General features: G+C 45.9%; 2 protein-coding genes across 8 annotated transcripts in view; one reads left to right on the top strand and one right to left on the bottom strand.

Moving 5' to 3' along the window:
• Positions 1-416, bottom strand: part of LOC310765884 (uncharacterized protein) — a 148474-nt gene extending 148058 nt beyond the window's left edge. The window contains exon 1 of the transcript XR_014549841.1: positions 394-416. The gene's annotated coding sequence lies outside the window, so the exon portion shown is untranslated. The remainder of the gene's footprint in view (positions 1-393) is intronic.
• An 11866-nt stretch (positions 417-12282) lies between these two features.
• CCDC190 (coiled-coil domain containing 190) lies at positions 12283-19639 on the top strand. 7 transcript variants are annotated; one of them, XM_083621445.1, is made up of 6 exons: positions 12283-12482; positions 13943-14009; positions 15617-15842; positions 16680-16797; positions 17930-18554; positions 19624-19639. In XM_083621445.1, the coding sequence occupies exons 1-5, from the start codon at positions 12418-12420 to the stop codon at positions 18507-18509; spliced, it is 1056 nt and encodes a 351-aa protein (XP_083477571.1). In that variant the 5' UTR covers positions 12283-12417; the 3' UTR covers positions 18510-18554; positions 19624-19639. The 7 variants fall into 7 exon arrangements, with proteins under 7 accessions (XP_083477571.1, XP_083477570.1, XP_083477569.1 ...); XM_083621444.1 differs by lacking the exon at positions 19624-19639 and adding an exon at positions 18801-19476; XM_083621448.1 differs by lacking the exons at positions 12283-12482; positions 19624-19639 and adding exons at positions 12744-13115; positions 14439-14733 and having other exon boundaries at positions 17930-19476.
• Positions 19640-19792: the final 153 nt, after the last annotated feature.

Genomic DNA, 19792 nt, shown 5'->3' with positions numbered 1-19792 from the left:
TATACTGATCAGCCTGAAAGGTCTCATCCCAGCCCAACCTCCCTAAACCTGTGCCTTCCGGATTTTGGGGGACTACCTCACCCATCAGCTCCCTTTAGCCTGCCCTGACTAGTTGAGTGGGCAGGACATATGGCAGTTGTAGCTCAGAAGACCTGAAGGAGACCAGGCTGGGAAAGGCTCGTGTAACTGTTCCCTGAGCTTCACAAAATGAGCTTTTCCGTGTTGTCCTTCCCCCTTCTGACTCCTCCTTGTGATGGCATCTTGGAGCCGCAACCTCTCCTGTCTCCACACTTGGAACAGTCCTGCCAAGTCGTATGTCTAAGTCTCCTCTTCTTCCTTTATCTTCTTCCTGTGCCTTTAACAGCATGGCATAGATCTCCTGTTTTAGTTTACCTTATTAAAAATCTCTCCGTTTTTTGGTCTCCTGCTTTGCTGGTGCCCCAGTCATGTGCCCAGCCTGCCAGTTGGGCAGTCCAGCACCGGGAAGGAGAAATGCTTTGCTGGCAAAAAAAGAGAGATGAAGCTTTACCTTTAATAAGAACAATACAAAGCTGACCTGAAAAGGACAGGGCAGTCGTGGGTTCGAGGCGCCTCCAGGCGGCCCTTCTGCAAACTGACATCCTTTGTGCTTTAAAGATTAGGTGAGAACACAGTGCCGCCTTGTGGTGGGCACATGGCACTGTTTTATTTATAAACTATATTTGCACCAAAGGGACAGAACACATTCAGAGCCCTTGGTTGCCACTTCCAGTCTAAACTGGAATGAGTTGTTGCCTCTGCAGTGATGCTGCTCTGCCCCCAGAGAGAATCGTGCTCCATAGAAGTGGACACTTTTTTACTTTGTCGCTTTAATACTTTTCTAGCAAGGCGTCTCCAAACCATAATTCCTAAGAGCTGTAGATTTCTTTCTGTTTAAAGGAAGGTTTCTAGCCCTCATGGATGTGAAGAATTATTTGAAAATATGCCAGAGAAAAGACCCCAACATGGAGGCACCAGCATTATTGTTATTTATTTAATGTATATACTGCTTTTCCACCCAAATGAGTCCAGGGTGGCAAACAACAAGAGATAAAACAGTAAGACCATTAAAGGTAAAGGTAAAGGGACCCCTGACCATTAGGTCCAGTCGTTACCGACTCTGGGGTTGCGGCACTCATCTCGCTTTATTGGCCAAGGGAGCCGGCGCACAGCTTCTGGGTCATGTGGCCAGCATGACTAAGCCGCTTCTGGCGAACCAGAGCAGCGCACGGAAACGCCTTTACCTTCCCGCCGGAGAAGTTACCTATTTATCTACTTGCACTTTGAAGTGCTTTCGAACTGCTAGGTGGGCAGGTGCTGGGAATGAACAACGGGAGCTCACCCCGTCGCGGGGATTCAAACTGCCGACCTTCTGATCAGCAAGCCCTAGGCTCAGTGGTTTAGACCACAGCACCACCCGCATCCCTAGTAAGACCATTAGAAACAGTTTAAAAACATTTTAAAACCAGTTCCAGTACAGAGGCAAACTGGGAAAGTTCTCCACTTAAAAGGCTTGGGCTTCAGTGGGTGCCATGAAGGCAACAGAGAGGGCACCTGGCTAATATTCAAGGGGAGGGGATTCCAAAGGGCACCAGCCATGATGCTAGGGGCCTGATTCCTATACAGTGGTACCTCGGGTTACAAACACTTCGGGTTAAAAACTCCACTAACCCGGAAGTAGTACCTCAGGTTAAGAACTTTGCTTCAGGATGAGAACAGAAATCGTGTGGCAGCAAGAGGCCACATTAGCTAAAGTGGTACCTCAGGTTAAGAACAGTTTCAGGTTAAGAACGGACCTCCAGAACAAATTAAGTTCATAACCTGAAGTACTACTGTATTGTCCAGAATGGGACTACCTGAGAAGATGCTATGGAGAGGTGAGACAATCTTTCGGGTCGCCTGGTCCCAAGCTGCACATGGGGCTTTATACACCAAATCCAAACCCTTGAACTTAGCATGGTAGCTAATTGGCCTCCCATGGCCAATATGTTTATCAGAAGGGGAATAGTAGTTACCTCAGCCAGAAGGCCATCCCCTGTGGGAAGAAGCAGCCCAGCCCAGCCAGCTTGTCTCAGCACTCCAGAGCCTGTGAGACCTCAAGGTTTGGCACTGGGACCTGGTCGACGGAGCTTCTGTGGGCAGTGGGTGCTCATCGTCCCCTCCAGACACAGAGACAGTCAGAAATCAGAGAAAGAGTGATCTCACGGTCAGGGATAGCGGACTGCCCTCCAGGTGCTACCGAACCACAACTCCCATCAGCCCCAGCCAGCATGGCCAATGATCAAGGATGCTGGGAGTTATAGTCCAGCAACAACTGGCGAGCACCACAAGGGCTAGCCCTTATCTAGATCCACCATTTCCTGGTTCACTCTGGGAAACCATTGTTAAATGCCTCCTGGGGTGGAACTGAGAGCTATCCATAGAAAGCAGCGGCCTAACCAAAGATTTCGGTGTAGCTGTGTGTCTGGACACCCCACAAACAAATGGAGGCAGTAAACAGAGGAGGTCCTGCTCTTTCTAAGTCAGCTCATATTTCACATAAAAACATTGCTTTTCATCACATACAGACATGGGCATAGCCAGGGTTTTTGTTACTGAGGGCAGGCTTTTGTTGGGGGGGGCAGAACCTAAGATTTATATAGATTTTTATTGATTTAAGGCTGCGCCCATGCAGGCAGGGGCCTTGTGCTTTGTTCAGTCACATGCAGATGGGTTGCACTTTTAAATGTGCAAGAAAGAACTCGTGAAAATATCCCTCCCCCAACAGCAAGACCGCATTTAGAAAGTGTAGGGACTTTGTCTCTGCTGCTGTTTTTGTTTTGCTTTTTGCCAGCAGTGGGGGAGACATTTCCCAGTCGCACATGCAGTAAAATCTTTGATTTCCCCATTAATTTTGTTGCCGGAAATATCCGAGGGCTCCCTTGGACAAAAAGTAAAGACACCAACCAGGATAACTTGGAGCAAAACAGCAGCCTGTAGGCTTGGCCTTTATTGAACTGTTGCAACAGGGTGTTCCCCTCACTTGCAAGAGAGAGGAAAGACCCAGAAAAATAGTGTGCAAGGTCTTATAAAACTTTTTGAAATTCCCCTCCTCTAGGTCAAGCCCACCCCCAGAAACATCATGCATACATTACAGAAAGGAGGGGTTGAGGGAGGAGTTGGTGGTAACCTGAGTGTCTTGTCACCTGGCTAGTTCCTCCTTTCCCCCCTCCCCATGAGTCACTTCCAGGAGACAAAGGGGAGTTTGCAGTTTCCTGCCCCCAGAGGGAAGATCTGATCATTGTCCTTTGTTTCAGTCCATGCTGAATCCACTCCCATATGCAAGTTCTTTGTGATCTTGATTGTCTTCTGTCTGGGATCATCAGGGTTGGCATAGCAACTGGGCAGGGCTCCTGTGGATGTGCTGAGACGGTGAAGGGATTATGGCTGACCAGGACCAAGGCACCCCCCTTTGATAGTTCTTGTCATATGGAGTAAAATAAAATGGAACAGTGCAAATCCGATGTATGGTTGATTTTCTATGAATTTATAACAGAAATGTGGCGTATGTAGTGTGTGAGTGTGTGAAGTTTGTACAAACAGAATGATTGGGGTGGGGGGGTTCCTGCTACAGTTCCCCCCTTCGGAGATAAGATTGCAAAGGTGGCTACTTTGCAATCCTTTTCTCCGCACAAGTTAAGGTGGTAAATATTAACCTGCTATTCTCCGTCCCAGATGCGTGTCTCCATGTGTACCTGAAAGGGACTCGGATGTCATGCTTCTTAAGGATATTTGCATAGAAATACAATGGTGTAACAGTGCACATAGTTAGACTTAGGATATCACGTAAAATTAATATTTTGTTGCTCAGTTACTTGTGGCATTCTAGTACCTTGGAAGAAATACTTTCTCAATAGTGGCGTATGCTTTACATTTAGCAGGAAGGTCCACTAATGACTGAAAAATGCAGTTTGCTTTGTCCCCCGCCATTTTTGTGTTCTCAGGTGTCAAGGTAGCTCTTCTGTGGTCTCACACCGGCCTGGTGTCACAGTAGTGGCAATCCCTGGTGAATCCACTTAGGGCTTTCATATTAACCATGTTGCCTGGCACTCACCCCAGCTGGCACAGGTTCGGGCACGTCATGAGGGAAATGTCCTTGCCTTGGCCATTCTATGGGATTTTATTATTATAGGCTCTGGTCTTGCAGTCATGGGAAGTTGCTCACTTGCACTTTAAGGACCAAAAAGCTAATTGCAGCCTGGATACACTTGCCCAATTCAAAATGAGTCCAATTTGAATTTATCTTGCCCCATGGTTCCCAACTTCTCAAACCAATCTGTTAAAGGGCATTTGTCCAAATAAGTCAATTTAACTCTATAAGGGATTATTCCTGCTAAACCAAAGCATATGCACTTTCATGTATCTTATCAGCTTCTCTTTGGTTAAGCGAGTTTTTGGCACATTTTAAAATGGGTAGGGAAGTTGGCAGAGTGCCAGGTGAAACAACTAAATGTGGTTATAAATTTATCTAGTTCTAAACATTGGACTACATAATAGCCTGGTCTGTTAAAAAGCATAAAATGTATGAGAATCCTCCACTGGGTTGTAAGGAATAAGACATTAAACATAAAAACAATTACACACAAAAATAGCCACAAAAATAGCCCCCCCTTCCCATTTGTGGAAATAACACACTTGTCAGACACATTTCAACATTCCTACATAATAACACATAATACAAAACAAACTAATTAAGTATCAGTTGCATATCTTGAGACAATTGTGATATTTTTTGTATGTATCTTTTGAATCCTGGAGCACAGTCTTGAGGTTCAAAAGTGAGAAGATGTCCTTAGAATTCTACTCCACCCCCCTTTGTCAGCCCCACTTCCCCTTTGAAAGGATTTGCTGTGGCCACTTTGAAAACTTTGGTGTCTGTTGTTGCTGCAGGTAATAGTCTTGTGGTGGCGAAGCTTTTCATTGGATCTGTAGTAACACATCTGTAGAAGTGATATCCTGTAAGGGGCAGGACTTAAAGACAGAGTTAGAAGGGGCAAAAGGCAAAAAAGGATGTCCTTCAATTTACGTGGGAAGCTGCAAATAATAAAAATCTTAGCGGATTAAGCATTTCATTCATTCCAATATTATTATCACATTTCCATATAATTACTGTTATTATCTGCCAAGTTTGTTTGCTTTCCTTCACTTAGTTTGGCTGTGGAAGAAACAAAGGGACAAAACCTTTGTTAATTTGAACACAATTGGCAAGTTATTAAACTTTTTGCTTATGTGGGTCCGAGTTCACGTATCCTGTTTTAAAGGGGGAAACAAATTTTTTTCTTTCTTTCTTTGAAAATCTCTGTCAGGAATGCTGTTCCTATAATGCACACAAAGCCTGTTGTAAAAGTTAAATCCCGTGGGGGGGGGGGACTAGTCAAGAGTGGAACTCACAGTGGGAGCGTTTGGATGTTTACCTGTGAAAAGAATTTGGCATGTTAAGATTTGGAACCTGGAAAGCTCTTGACTTTTGATGGGCTAGGTTTTTTTTTTTTTTTTTAAACCCTTTTGTCTTCCGTAGCCCCTGGAGCAAAAGACACATTAAGGGTAATTTCCCTCAATGGTTCCAAGTTTTACATAAGGAAATTTGGATAAGTTTCTCCCTGCAGCCCAAGCTCTCGAAACCTCCTCTTCCCCCTTACAGTTCCCCCCTTCTTCCTCTCTCTCTCTCTCTCTCTCTTTTGTGTGTGTGTTGTTGTTGTTGTTGTTGTTGTTGTTTTTTTAAGCTGATCTAGCCTCTGTGCATGTACAGAGTTCATGTCTCAGTAAACCTTTTATACTATTGAAAATGTTGAATCTTTTGGCTAAATTACCATTTGAATAAGGGAAGGTGAGGGTAAGGAGTAGATTTTAAAATAGGGTTAGATTTTAAAACAAAAAAAGAGAAACTCAGCAATTCAAGTATTCACCAAAGCTAGCAATTGTAGCCCAAGCAAAGGGACTGCTTCCTTTATGTACAGGAAAGGGCTAATATCCCTCTGGCCATTCGCGGAACAATGCCACGCCCTTATATATGGGGGAAAATGGCCAGAGAGTCAAAATTCATAGGATTTATTTATTTTTATTTTTTATTTTTAATATTCTGTCATTTCAGCCTTACCATTTGCAGACAATATATATATATATATATTTTCTGCCCTTTATCTACAGGATTGGTCAAGGCGCATATGTATTTTTATGTGCTTAAACTTTGAATTGACTTTGAAGTCTGATTTTTAAATAGTAGACAAAATGATAAACACTGTAATCACTCAAATGCTTGATATTACCAGTTGTGCTTCAAAAACATCAAGGCTTCCCCTCTCACCTTTTAAAACTAAAGAACAAAGCTAGGCTGAATTTCAACTACATCACCACACCAGAATTTAAGAATTACCCTCCAATGCTTGCAGACACATGTCCCTTCCACACAGCCACAAATTGGGAGAGTTGAAAGAGACCCTGGGGTCATCTAGTCCAACCCTCCAAAATATAGGGTTTACAGCAAGATTTCACAGCAAGATTTGTACTATCAAAGAGACATACCCATTTAAGTACAGATTTACAACTGAGAAAGGAAACATCTATGCTCCTATCATGTACTAAGGAAGAGGAAAATAAAAGTACCCAACTTTACACAGAACCCTTTTAGCAGATCTTGAGATAGCTTGAGGGAGTTTACTTCCTTAGACTAAAGAATGCAAGTTCCTAGTGAAATGATATTTAAAGGAAGATTGAAGTGAACAGTTTTTTTTTCTATGATAGGGAGAGGATCTTTCATTAAGCATAGTTAAAAAAGCCATAGATTTGATTTAAAGGGAATACAAAAGTGAACAATTTTTTTTTTCTGAACTTGCAGAGGAATAGTAAGCCTAATTTAGATTTTTTTTTTTTTTAAATAACCACACATAGGAAAGTGAGATGCAGGGTACCTTAGGAAAGATTGCTCCCCCCCTCTTTGCAGTTTCCTTTAAAGGAAGCTTACTCGGGAGTAAATTTACCTGGCACAGAAGTAAGAAGGGAGAAAAAAAAAACTGAAAGAGACAGAATGAAACAAGGGGGGGCATTTTCTGAGAAAAGAGGCCAGGAAGTCTTATAGAGACTGATATCAGGAGCCTTACAATAACTCTTCTGTCCAATCAAATCAAAGTTAAAACTGGACTCACATATTTTTCTTAGAAGGAACACCATACTTTCATAGGCATATGCTTGGTGAAATACATACACTGCATTTTAGCTTGAGAGAGCAATTGTGCTCAACTAGGCTTTTGCAGCAGAAACATTAGGTTAACTTCACATTCCAAAATAGACTGGAACACAGGTGTACTCACAAACTCAAAAGTTACAACAAAACATCATTTACCATTAGACTTAAAATCACCCTCCTCACTTAAACTAGAGGAAGGAGGTGGGGTAATCCTCCTTCCAGAACACAAGTAGCACGTATACAGGATTTTACCACTTGGGAGGAAAACTCTCTTTTAGAGCTTCTCTCAAAGAACAAACATTTGCATACTTCATTCTCCATTTTGTCTTGTTTCAGGTTGACAAGGCCCAACATGGCTTCCTTAGATTTAAAATTTTGAAGCAAGCTTGCTATTTTAAAAACTATGTGCATTTAAGAACAGTCTGTGGATGCCGAAGCCAATGTAAACACAAACCCTTTAAATATTTCTAGATCTTTGAGTACATCTCTTATTCATTTTTTTTTTTTTTTTAAGAAACTAAGTTCTCTAATGTGTGGGCTCTCAGGCTGGGCTGTTATTATATCTACTGCCTTCTGAGCACCATTAAGTTTACGGTTTCATGTTTAGTTTTAGGTTATAGTTTAACAACACAAATTTGATATGTTCAGCTCTCCCTAAGGGTTCACACCCTGATTGTGTTGAAGGATCCCTGAGGTGGCCCAGGTGGTGGGCCTAAGCTACCCACTAAAAGTTACAACGGTCTCGTACTTTGTACTTGAAAGACCATTTTGCCCCTTTATTTTATTTTATTTTTCCAACTGGAGATGACAAGCTGGAGGGGCGTATTAGAATCCTCTCTGGGGCAAAAAGGCTTCATGGAAGCTTTGTTGCCAGGAGGAGTCCAGCTAGGGTGTTTTAGTGAGCTCCCATTTCCCTCTAGTATAAAGGACAGAAAAGGACAGAAAGAATGGACACACAAGGGGAAGACAAAGAGGGGGGAAAGGGTAGAAAGAAGAAAATAATATTCTTTCAGTATTTAAGGTACCTTTGATTATCTCTTTAACTCAATTCCTGCCTATCAACGAACCGCAAATAACTTATCATCTATAAAACCTCAAACATCAGCCTTAAAACCACGGGTCTCTCTCTCTACCCGCTACACAACCACGGATCCTGAAATTCTGCCTCAGTACTGCTTACACAACTAGTCCTAGTGTGGGGCCCCAATTCCCCCTCTACCACCACGACAGCCTCCTGCCTAGCCTTTGAGACTAAGTTCGGACCCCTACTGAACGCCTGCGCAATGCCGTGCCAGATCGGGGTCCGAGAAAACACCCAAGGTTCGAAAGGAAGCAAATGACCTTGCGTTAAATACTTTTGAAAAGACGCCTCTGGACGACTCCGAGAGAGGGACGTCAGAGAAAACAGTAAAGAGCCACGCTTTCCCGGACTCAATTCCAAGACGGAAAACGGGGGAGAAAAGGGGACAGAATAAGACGTCCCTGGACGACTCCGAGAGGTAACGCCGGAAAACAGTAAAAGTACCACAATTTCCCGGCCACGTTCCGAAAAAGAAATTGGGGGAGAAAAGGGAAAGTTTTAGACGTACCCGGACGACTCCGAGGGGTAATCGTCTGACAGTAAAGTTCCGCGATCTCCCTGGCCACACTCCGAGGGGGAAAATCGGGGGAGAAAAGGGGAGAGTTTAAGACGTACCCGGACGACTCCGAGGGGTAATCGTCAGAAATGAAAGAAGGAAAGTCTGGCTGTCGTGGGGACGCTGCTTCTTCCACCCCCCTCCCAATGTATTTACTTCAAACCATACTCACGTTCGAAGATGTCCCCCGCAGATCCCGGGATCCTTTCCCTTTAGCCGGCTTGACCTTGCCTTTGCTCCCCCTGGCTGGGCTTTTGGTGACGATTGATTACCGCCCACAAAGAGGAGGCAGGGAGAGGAAGAAGGATCCCTGGGCTAAGGTTGCCCAGTGGCGCCCGATCCCCTCTATCTCCCTCCTCACCTTCGCAGGAGAACCAAGTGTCCCTGAGCATGGTCGCCAAACTGTTGCCGGAAATATCCGAGGGCTCCCTTGGACAAAAAGTAAAGACACCAACCAGGATAACTTGGAGCAAAACAGCAGCCTGTAGGCTTGGCCTTTATTGAACTGTTGCAACAGGGTGTTCCCCTCACTTGCAAGAGAGAGGAAAGACCCAGAAAAATAGTGTGCAAGGTCTTATAAAACTTTTTGAAATTCCCCTCCTCTAGGTCAAGCCCACCCCCAGAAACATCATGCATACATTACAGAAAGGAGGGGTTGAGGGAGGAGTTGGTGGTAACCTGAGTGTCTTGTCACCTGGCTAGTTCCTCCTTTCCCCCCTCCCCATGAGTCACTTCCAGGAGACAAAGGGGAGTTTGCAGTTTCCTGCCCCCAGAGGGAAGATCTGATCATTGTCCTTTGTTTCAGTCCATGCTGAATCCACTCCCATATGCAAGTTCTTTGTGATCTTGATTGTCTTCTGTCTGGGATCATCAGGGTTGGCATAGCAACTGGGCAGGGCTCCTGTGGATGTGCTGAGACGGTGAAGGGATTATGGCTGACCAGGACCAAGGCACCCCCCTTTGATAGTTCTTGTCATATGGAGTAAAATAAAATGGAACAGTGCAAATCCGATGTATGGTTGATTTTCTATGAATTTATAACAGAAATGTGGCGTATGTAGTGTGTGAGTGTGTGAAGTTTGTACAAACAGAATGATTGGGGTGGGGGGGTTCCTGCTACAATTTCTATGGACAGGTCTCATGTTTGCTCAGTGAGATGGGGAAAGCCTACTGATATCAGAAACTTGTGGGGCTTGTCTTTCTGTAGCTCTGCATCTTCATGCATGGAACATAGTAGACGGCACCACAGCAGCCCTTGCCTGCCTGCCTGCCCCTCTTCCCTCTATGCGCTCACAAAATCACCTGAAATACATTAGGTCTCTAAGACTGGATTTGGGTTCAGGCCCTGGTCTGGCCCAACAGCACCATGGAGGGATGTATGCCCAGCACTCCCAGCACATCATCCAACTATTGCTAAGGAAGATAAAGGTAAAGGTAAAGGGACCCCTGACCATTAGGTCCAGTCGTGACCGACTGTGGGGTTGCGGCGCTCATCTCACTTTATTGGCCGAGGGAGCCGGCGTACAGCTTCCAGGTCATGTGGCCAGCATGACTAAGCCGCTTCTGGCGAACCAGAGCAGCGCACGGAAACGCCGTTTACCTTCCCGCCGGAGCGGTACCTATTTATCTATTTGCACCCTGACGTGCTTTCGAACTGCTAGGTTGGCAGGAGCAGGGACCGAGCAATGGGAGCTCACCCCATCGCGGGGATTCGAACCGCCGACCTTCTGATCTATTTATTTTTTATTTTATTTATTTATTTATTTACGGCTATTAGCCCATAAAATATGTACAAACATAAAAACACAGGGACATAAAAACAGATATATCCGACAACAGAAAGTGAACACCACGATGCAAGGGTGGGTCATTGAGCAGAGCCAAGTGACGGCTTGGGGCCAGGAGAGCTCCAAGGGATGGATCACAGAAAAGGAAAACTAAAGACGAACTCCGACATGCACTCTCAACGTAACAGTCCAATTAGTTTTGATGTTGTTGTTGTTTTTTGGTGGTTTTTGAGTGTGAGATAACCGCATTCAGAAATCTCGCCACCTGCAGAGTTACAGAAGGATCTGTATCCTGCAAAAGCAGTGCGGCGTGTGACTCAACAGGCCTGCCAACCAAGCGCAGTAAAGCAGGACCCAGGAATTTAGCCCTGGCTATGCTATGTAGGGGACAGTTGCTTGGCAGGGGGTTGGACTCGATGGCCCTTGTGGTCTCTTCCAACTCTATGATTCTATGATTCTATGAACATTATATGTGAAAGAGATTCAACAGTTTCCCCGTCACACACGCATAGCGGAGACACCAAACCATTGGAAAATCTGTGGTTCAGCAGGTTTGATGGAAAGACATTGAACCTTGCACGAATAAATGCACGTGGTACTGATGAAAGAGATGACATGTATGATGGAAGGCCAAGTGGTGGGGTTATTCCGTGATACCTGGGGGAGCAGACACCCCCACCCCTGATCGGCAAGCCCTAGGCTCAGTGGTTTAGACCACAGCGCCACCCGCATCCCTTAAGGAAGATAATGCCCCAGTAAATGTCTCTGTATGTTAGCAGTAATTTGCCAATAATACCTTGGAACCTGCTACCATTTCCTCCCGTAATGTCAGGCACCTTCCAGTGCCAGCCCAAATGATGCCCCCACCACCACCTCAGACTTCAATTCCTGTCCTCATTTGTTACACACACACACTTTATTGTGCTGCATGAAGCCGTTCACTTCAGAGCTGGCTCTGGAACCGTGTCCTTGCAGCACTCCGAGATTCGTCTTAATCTCTGGAGGGAAGCAGGGAAAACAAGTCTGGGAGCCAACAAGTCTCTTGGTTTCTAGTTGCTAGGCTTTCCTAACACAATAGTTATCTTTGGGCTGACGTTCTTAATTACCTTTGGCTTGCTTGTGGGCTTAGACTGAAGATTTGCTTGTTAACTAGGCTCCAGATGAATTCTACAGAATAAATCAAGTCCCTAAGGGTTCCTTGGAACCCCCTCTTGGAATCTCCGATGGTGGGGAAAGTTTTCAAGTCATGTGATTTTGGCAGGGGAGTGGGGTTAATCCTTTGAGTAAGATTACCTTGTGTGCATGATGTTTTGTTTGTATGTATGTTTGCATGTTTGCATGCTTGCATGTTTGCCTGCGTTTGCACAGGTTGCTGTGTCAATTTAGTTGCCAGTAGTCACTGTACTATTACATTTGCATGCAATAGATTGTGGGGTAGGAATTTTTGTAGGAGAAAAAGCTATAGAGCCGCCTGCAAAAGCCTCCAGGTATCAAGATTTCTGGCTTTTTCACAGCTTCAAAATAAAATGAGATAATAATTAGTGTTGGGGACTGGTGGCACACTTACCCAAGCATGCTATTTTTAGCCTTTTACAAAGCTGAAAAATAGCAGGCGATGACAGGGCTCCTCTCGTTATTGCAGATTTTGCTCAGTCTTGCAAATCTTTTTTCTTTTTAGTTTTTTGTTCTTGTCTGGAGCATCAAAACACACACCTGTAATGGGAAGAGAGCCCAGAAGGGAGTTCACCTGTGCATGCTGCTTTGTAAGGGAAGAGAGCTAGGGGAGAGCATTTCCAAGGGAGGAATATCTCTGAAAGGGTAATCAGTTATCTCCCTGCAACACAGTTCTCTCTCCCCCAAGGCCCCACAAGAAGGAAAATCTCCCCTCCATTGCATGGGGAGAAGATATTGTCAGAACAGCCCAGGCTGACATATCACTACTTTAGTGCTTTACTTTATGTATTATGTTTTCTTCTAAGAAAATAAATGTGTGCTGCTTTGTATCGACTGCAAAGACCCTTCCTGAGTGATGATTCCACATCACATGTCTGTTTCTTATTTGCAGAGCAGTTTCATGTGGGCTGCTCCCCTGAGTCAAGTAGCTGCCCTGTTCTTTGCCTCCGCCTACTAGGCAACAAGCCATATCCATGTAGTAGAGCCGGCAGCAGCCGCAGCAGAATTTTCACGCGGCACTGGGAGCGTGCGGCTCTCACTTGCCCTGCAAGCAGCCTCAGTTGTGGGAAGATTTGGGTCTAGTGTTCAGGATTTCAGGAGCTTTCTGGATTCGTTCCTTGGGGAAGGGCAAGCAAAAGACAGAAACAGAAATTTATTGCTGGCTTTTAACATGATCAGCCTTTCTTTGCTCTGTGGATTGTGCCTGGAATTCCGCAACTAGCCTCAAGGTCCCTGTCATCCGGAGCAAAAGAGAAGCACAGGACGAATTCCTCAACGGTAAGTGCTGCTGCTCTCCAGCATTCCTTCTCTTGTGTGTTGGCAGGGGCCCTTGCAGGGTGTGTGCCAAGGCCAGGGGGCAAGGAGGATAGGGCTTCATAGCTGTGTGGGCCATTTCGGCATTTGCAGCTTGCCATTGCAGGGATTAGAAATTTTCCTCTTTGATACGAGTGTTAAAGGAAGAGGAAGAAACAGTGTTCTCCTTCCACGTGGAAGAGAGAAACCCAAGAAACCTAATGTTGCACCATCTTTCTTTGGATGCAAAGAGGACTTTGGGTGGCTTAGTTTTACACTGGCACAGGTCAGCTGGCCTGATCCACCTGCTCCACTGCAGCCAGGCCACTCGCCTCTTCCTTAACCAATCCCAGAGTTCTTCATCTCAACCCTCCCCCGTTCCTATGCGACTCACACAACAGACATTGCACATCTTCTGGGACGGAATAGTGGCATTTTTGAAATTCTGTACAGCTGAAGGAACAACATAGCCAAGAGTCAAGGCATAGTCTAGCATCCACTACTGGATCTCTTTCTAGTGTTCGCAACCCATGAAAAGCTTCAGGACTCTGCTCCTTTACACTGGAGGCATAGGAGTGAATAACTTAAGGAAGTTATAGGTGTAGCAGGTTCAGCACTGTTTACTCAGGCATTAAAAGGGGTATGTCAACAGCAAGATTTACTTTTTAGCCTTCCAGAACAGAGTTCACCTAATGTGTTAACTATGGCTTAGGTAACAGCCCTTCTCATAGCAACACCATCTGCATAACACAACAAAACAGGCCCCCCGTTAAGGGTTTGGCAATTCCAGGATTGTTCCCTTTCTCTTTCAGATCTTTGGGAGCGCCTGACCCCACGCGGCCCAGTTCACAGCCTGATTCTCTGCATGTTTTTTCAGAAGTAAGTCCCACTGAGGAAAACCCAGCTTCAGCAGTACAACGCAGATTTTCCCAGGGAGAGCGCCAGCTCCAAAGAAACACACACTTGGACACAGAGCTTTAAAGGCCAGACCTCACCTTTCCATAGAAATACAGCCCAAAAGGAAGTCTGGATGAGCCCTGAGTGTGGACAGAATCACAGGAGATCCCTGAGACCACTCCGAATGTGAGCCTAGACCTGTTCAGTTTAATGTTGCTTGTTCTGCTGTAATGAGGCAACTTCTGATGGGATCCAAATTTTTAAACAAGATTTGGGCACCCCAAAAATAGAGGCATCTCCCCACTTATGTCGGGGTTATGTTCTGGGCCCCTGCACACATAAGTGAAATTGTGTAAAGTGGGGAGCACCCTCTAACAAGCCTTTAAATGCCTGTTTTCTCCTGCTCTCCAGCGCTCTCTCTCCACAACTCTCTCTTTAACTAGAGTTGAAGTTTTAGGGCTGGCTGCAGAAAAGTGGCTGCTGCTGCTGCTGCTGCTGCTGCTGCTCTACCCTGCTCATCAGCTCCTAGGCGGGGAGGCTGAGGAGCCTAAACAAAGCCGCACTGTGCCTCTGGTCTCTTTGGGACTTCCTCTGCCCTCACTGACAGAGACTCTCCAGCTTGAGGCGTTCTCAAAGTAAAGGAAGGATTGAACTCTGATTAATAAGAATACACACAGAGGCTTGAACCAGCAAGACTCTGGGAAGGGTGCGTATAATAATCTCTCCCCCTCTCCCCCTCGGCCCAGGTCGTTTTATTCACAAAAGAACTTTTTACAGGGTGTTCGTAAGAACCAATCAGATTTCTTCTGAGCATTTCAACAAACCCCACGTGGGGAAAATTAAACTACCAAAACTAATTAAGCACGCATATTTCTGGGGTAAACAAAATAGAACTACGAAAGGAGTGCGGTCTGGCAACCCCGGGAGGTGATAAACAAGCAATAGACATGATAAGAATGATGGCCAGGAGGACAGCCATCATTATCACCTTCAGGTGAGATCTGTTTCCTGGCCCTAAGATTAACATCCTAAGATTAACATATCAGAAAAGCTACATCAAAAGAAGCTGCCCACTGTCTTTGATGACCCAGGATGCCTGCCTGGTGAAGCAACTGGCGGCAGTGTACGTGACTGGTCAAGAAAGAGAAATGGAACAGGGATGCAGAGGTGTGGATTGATCAAGAATCATATCACAATAGTTCAAACCCAGTCAACGCAATGCTGTCATTGCCGACACAGATGGCTTACTCTATATTTGTTATAATTCCTCATAGCAATCCCCCCTGATCACTACCCCAGCTCTCTCCCACAAATTCCTGGTACGATTCTATTTATTTAATTATTTCCCGGCACCACAAATATATGCAGTCATGTACAAGTAGAATGCACATAAGTGGGGGGTGCTTGTACAAAAATAATGTCTCAGTGGTGGAAGATAAATTTGCATGACATGTTTAATCACAACATTCAGAAATTCTATGCAAGTGCTGGGCTATTAATTGATCTCTTTTAGATTTGGACAGCTGGGAGATATGCAGCTATTTTGAGGGAAAGAGGATGTGGGGCTGACCTTGCTAAATCTTTTTCAGATTCTCCAGGGGTGCCAGGAAGCCTTTCTCTCTCTGGGACTAAAGACAGACATGGCAGGTGGGGAGACCTCCAGGCGCTGGGAGGCCGAGAGGCAGGATGGCAAGAGGGCAGAGGCCAGGCTCATCCGCGGACTGCAGCATTTAGAAGAAGCCCGCCTCTCCTATTTGAATTCAATGACGAAGGAGCAGCGGAGACTCCAGCAGGAGCTCATGAGAATGCAGAAGAGTGAGGAGCTGTTTCCTTCTTCTTTCACCCAATGCAATGACAAATAAAGCCACTTTTTGAAAGCAGGGATTCTGCAGCTGGAATTAATTTGGTGCAGAATTTGACCCCTGTCCCCAAGATTACCCTTCGAAGGCCACAGATGCCCTGATCCTGATCCAGAAAGGGAAGAAGCAGGCTTCCATGTGTGCCAATGGGGTTGCATATTCTTCCACTGAATTGGCTGGGTGCATCTTTTGGATGTAGACTGGAGATGGCATCTCTGCCCATCTAAGACTGCCCGTTGTATGCAAGTTGTTCCCCATGACTAGGGCTAGTTTAAGATTAGAACATTGATCAATATGGTCCTAATGGACCTAATCAGACCCTAGTCATAGGGCACACTGGTTGCAGTTCAGTGCCAGAAAATGACCCCCATCCTCCTTGGTAAGCAGCCTTTCCCCAGCCTTCTTTGACTCAAATGTAGCCCAGCTGATGAAAGAATCTTCCTTTCAGGGTGAAAAGCAATTTGGCGAAGCCATTTTGAGTGGACAAACAGCATGACAGGATTAAGCCATCCCATTCTATTCCTTTGTTGAAATTGACAGCCTCCTCCCAGCTGTTCTTCAGTTAAAACAATCACAAATCATTCACACATCTCCTGTGTAGAGCAGGAGCAGCCAATGTGGGGCACCCCACATGTTTTGAGGTACAACCCCTGTTAACCCTATCCAGCAGCCCACAGAATCTGGCTGGTACGATGTTGATAGTGCTTGATCTAGATTGACTCCAAAGTCCCTGTTTGGGGACTTTTAATGCAGCGGGGGATCCTGATAACCATCCTGCTCCTTTTCCCCCAAGGTCGCTCCAAGCAGAAGCTTTCAGTGGGCCCTGGACGCAGAAGCATAAAACTGGCTCTTCCACTCCTGTCCCCTCAGGCAGGACAGGATTACGGCAGATTCCAAGATGCGGCACAGCGGTAAGGGTGTCTGTCAGGAGAACTTCACATCTGGGCTCCTAAAATGCCATGCATGTGTCTAAGGAATGGAAATCCAAGTTTTATTCTCATGTCATGAGCATTGCATCTGCCGCCCATTTTCCTCTTCTATTTCAGCTGCCTTGCTTTACCACAGAATGTCTCCCCATTTCACGGCATCATACTAGCCCTTCCTTTCCATATCTCTATCAAATGACTGCCTCCTGACAGACATGCTCCCTCTCAGCTTTGCTAGAGAGCAGCTTCAGCCTCCAGCCAGTTAGCCATGGTGCAAAGCCGAGAGAAAGGTCAGTCAGTGGAATGGAAAGAGGAGGCATGTTTTTGAAGGGGCGCATCAGTCAAAAACGCTTATGAAGGGTGAAAAGTAGGACTGGAGAAGGGGGTGGCTTGAGTCCCAGCAGAGCGACCTGGAGGGCTGCATCTGGTCCCTGAGCCTGATATTTGCTATCCATGCACACTGAACAAACTACAGTTCCCAGGATTCCCACGGGTTGCCATTTTCTGGTTTGCCTCAGGCAGGAAAATGTATTGGGCTGGCTCTGGTTCTCCTCCTCTCCTCCCCTGAATCTGTTCTAAATCTCTGGAACAGATTTGGTAACAGTGCAGGATATGTGCAGAGTGGGGAAAGTCCTGTTGTGCCAGCAATAAACCTTATGTGAGCACAATTAGTTAACTGACTACCACCTGAACTGTCTCTGACTGTGGAGACAGAACAAAGCCTTCGAAACCTCGACTGGAAGTTTAAATGGAGGATGGAGGCAGAGTCACTGTGTAAGCTTTGCCTCATGCAAAGTAGCAGCAGCTTACTCCCTACTCCACATTGTCACAGCAAACACTGAACAAGCAGCAGCAGCCAAATCTTGGCACTCTCATGAGGGTACTTGCCTGATAACATGTTTGCAAAAACATTCACTCTTTCCACTTCAAAAAAGATGTGAGGAAACGCTCCAATTTAGGGTTAGACCCTGCCAATTAGAGGTTGCACTTTGCCCTCAGAAGCACATGGACTTCCAGGCCACTGAGGTGGTTGCAGTTTCTTTGTACTCCGTGCAGTGGGGAACTGAAACCACCCTGCTTAGGCCAGGGCTGTGTGACTCTCCCTCTTTTCTTCTAGATCCAAGAGGAAAACACTGGCCAAGGCAGGAGGCTTTCCGGGGACAAGCCAGCCTTCCTTGTATCTACAGAAGCCTGATGGTGATGTCGCAAGAAATGAAGAGGGCAGAAAAGGGCACTTGCCCCCCTTGAATGTCACAGACCCAAACACCACTGCTGACAGGGACATAGCCACCCTACAGGACTCCATCGCCAAGCAGCTGTGCATCTCCTCAGAGGCTGGGGAGGGAGAGGAAGCAGATGGAACCGAGGGCCAAGGGGAAGGGCCTGCAGAGAAAGACAGCAGAGCTGCTGCTGGAGCCAAGGGCACAAAGCTCGTGACTCTCCCAGGGCAGCGAAGGCCTTCCCTTGGGCCTGAGAGGCTGATCATGGATCCAGAGGCCTATGCAGCAGATGGACGCCTCAGGACCATGTATGCCAGGCCAGATTTCCTAAAGTCTTATGCGGAAGCTAGGAAAGCCCGCTACATTCGCCACAAGAACGCTCCTGCCTGGGAAAAGGAACTGAGTCTCCAGGAGATATTTGGACACAAAAAGACCATGCAGCATTCACCACAGGGGCAGGCTATGATGAAACCATAGCCCTGAGTGCACGGGGAAAGGATGCCATGACCCTCCAAAATCATGGTACTGAAGATCACCATCAGCTCAAAGCAGGCTTGCACACCCTGAAATAGCACACCAAGCCAGTTGTTCCCAGGACTCTTCCATATGAAACCATGGGCTTTGGACTGGGGTAGTGTGTTCTCAGCAAGCTGATGGCACATAACTCTGTTTTTCTGCAACATATGAATCAGCTGTGCAAGTTCTTGGTCAGTTTGGTTGGGTGAAGGTGGAAAGTTTCTTGAAACTGCATTCTGATCTGTTTTGCAGGTTCATGTGCTCGGGAGGAGCCCAGCACCTTCTTTATACACCTTTAGGTGCAAGGCGAAAACATTCCTTTTCAACCCGGCCTTTGGCTTACACCATATATATCCTCTTAAATATGTTTCTGGGGGTGGGGAAGGGGTTTTGTTTTGTTTTGCTCATTTTTTATTGTGTATCTTGTGGTTTTTATCTTGCATTTTTATGCTGCAAACCCCTGAGAGCTACAGATGGAGGGCAGGTTTGTAGTCTGGGAGTGCTGGAAGCCCACATGCCTGCAGTGGCTCATTCTTTCCAGGACTGGGACAACTTGGCCACAGAGGTACATGCCTTGGTAACTTCCAAGACTAGACTACTGCCATGACACTCTAGGTTGGGCTGCCCTTAAGGCCAGTTCAGAAGCTGCAGCTAGTGCAAAGTGCAGCTGTGACCCATCGTCAACATGTCACTACTGTGGAAGGAACTGCACTGGATGCCTATATGCTACTGGACCAGGCTCAAGGTTTTACTTTCAGATTTTACTGAAGCTTTTTCATAATACAGTAAGATGAAAGAGTCCTGTATCAGGAAGTTTTTAATGTTTAATATTTTATTATGTTTTATATATGCTGTAAGCCACCCAGAGTGGCTGGGGGAACCTAGTCAGATGGGCAGGGTATAAATAATAAAAATACTACTACTACTACTACTACTATTATTATTATTATTATTATTATTATTATTATTCTAAACAAAACAAAAAGAGAGAAAGAAAACAGAGAAAGAGAAAAGAAAATGCAGAGTGTCCCTCAAAGGTAGCTCTTAACCCTACAGCTTTCCTTTTTTCTCCCAGCTTCCCACCCTGGGAGATCTTCCCCTCCCTGCGTCCTTCACTCAGTCTCCATCACCTTCATGTGTGTGTCATCCTTGCAGCCCAATGACGACCCGGAGCAGAGGACACCCAAGGGAAAAAAGGGGGGAGGGAAACGGGAAATTAAAGGGGGGGGGAAGAAATAAAAATA

This window comes from Podarcis filfolensis, assembly GCF_964270895.1.
Source record: "Podarcis filfolensis genome assembly, chromosome: 6".
NCBI lineage: Eukaryota > Metazoa > Chordata > Lepidosauria > Squamata > Lacertidae > Podarcis > Podarcis filfolensis.
Note: the sequence above shows the minus strand (reverse complement) of the source record. Positions and strands in the feature narration are given on the sequence as shown.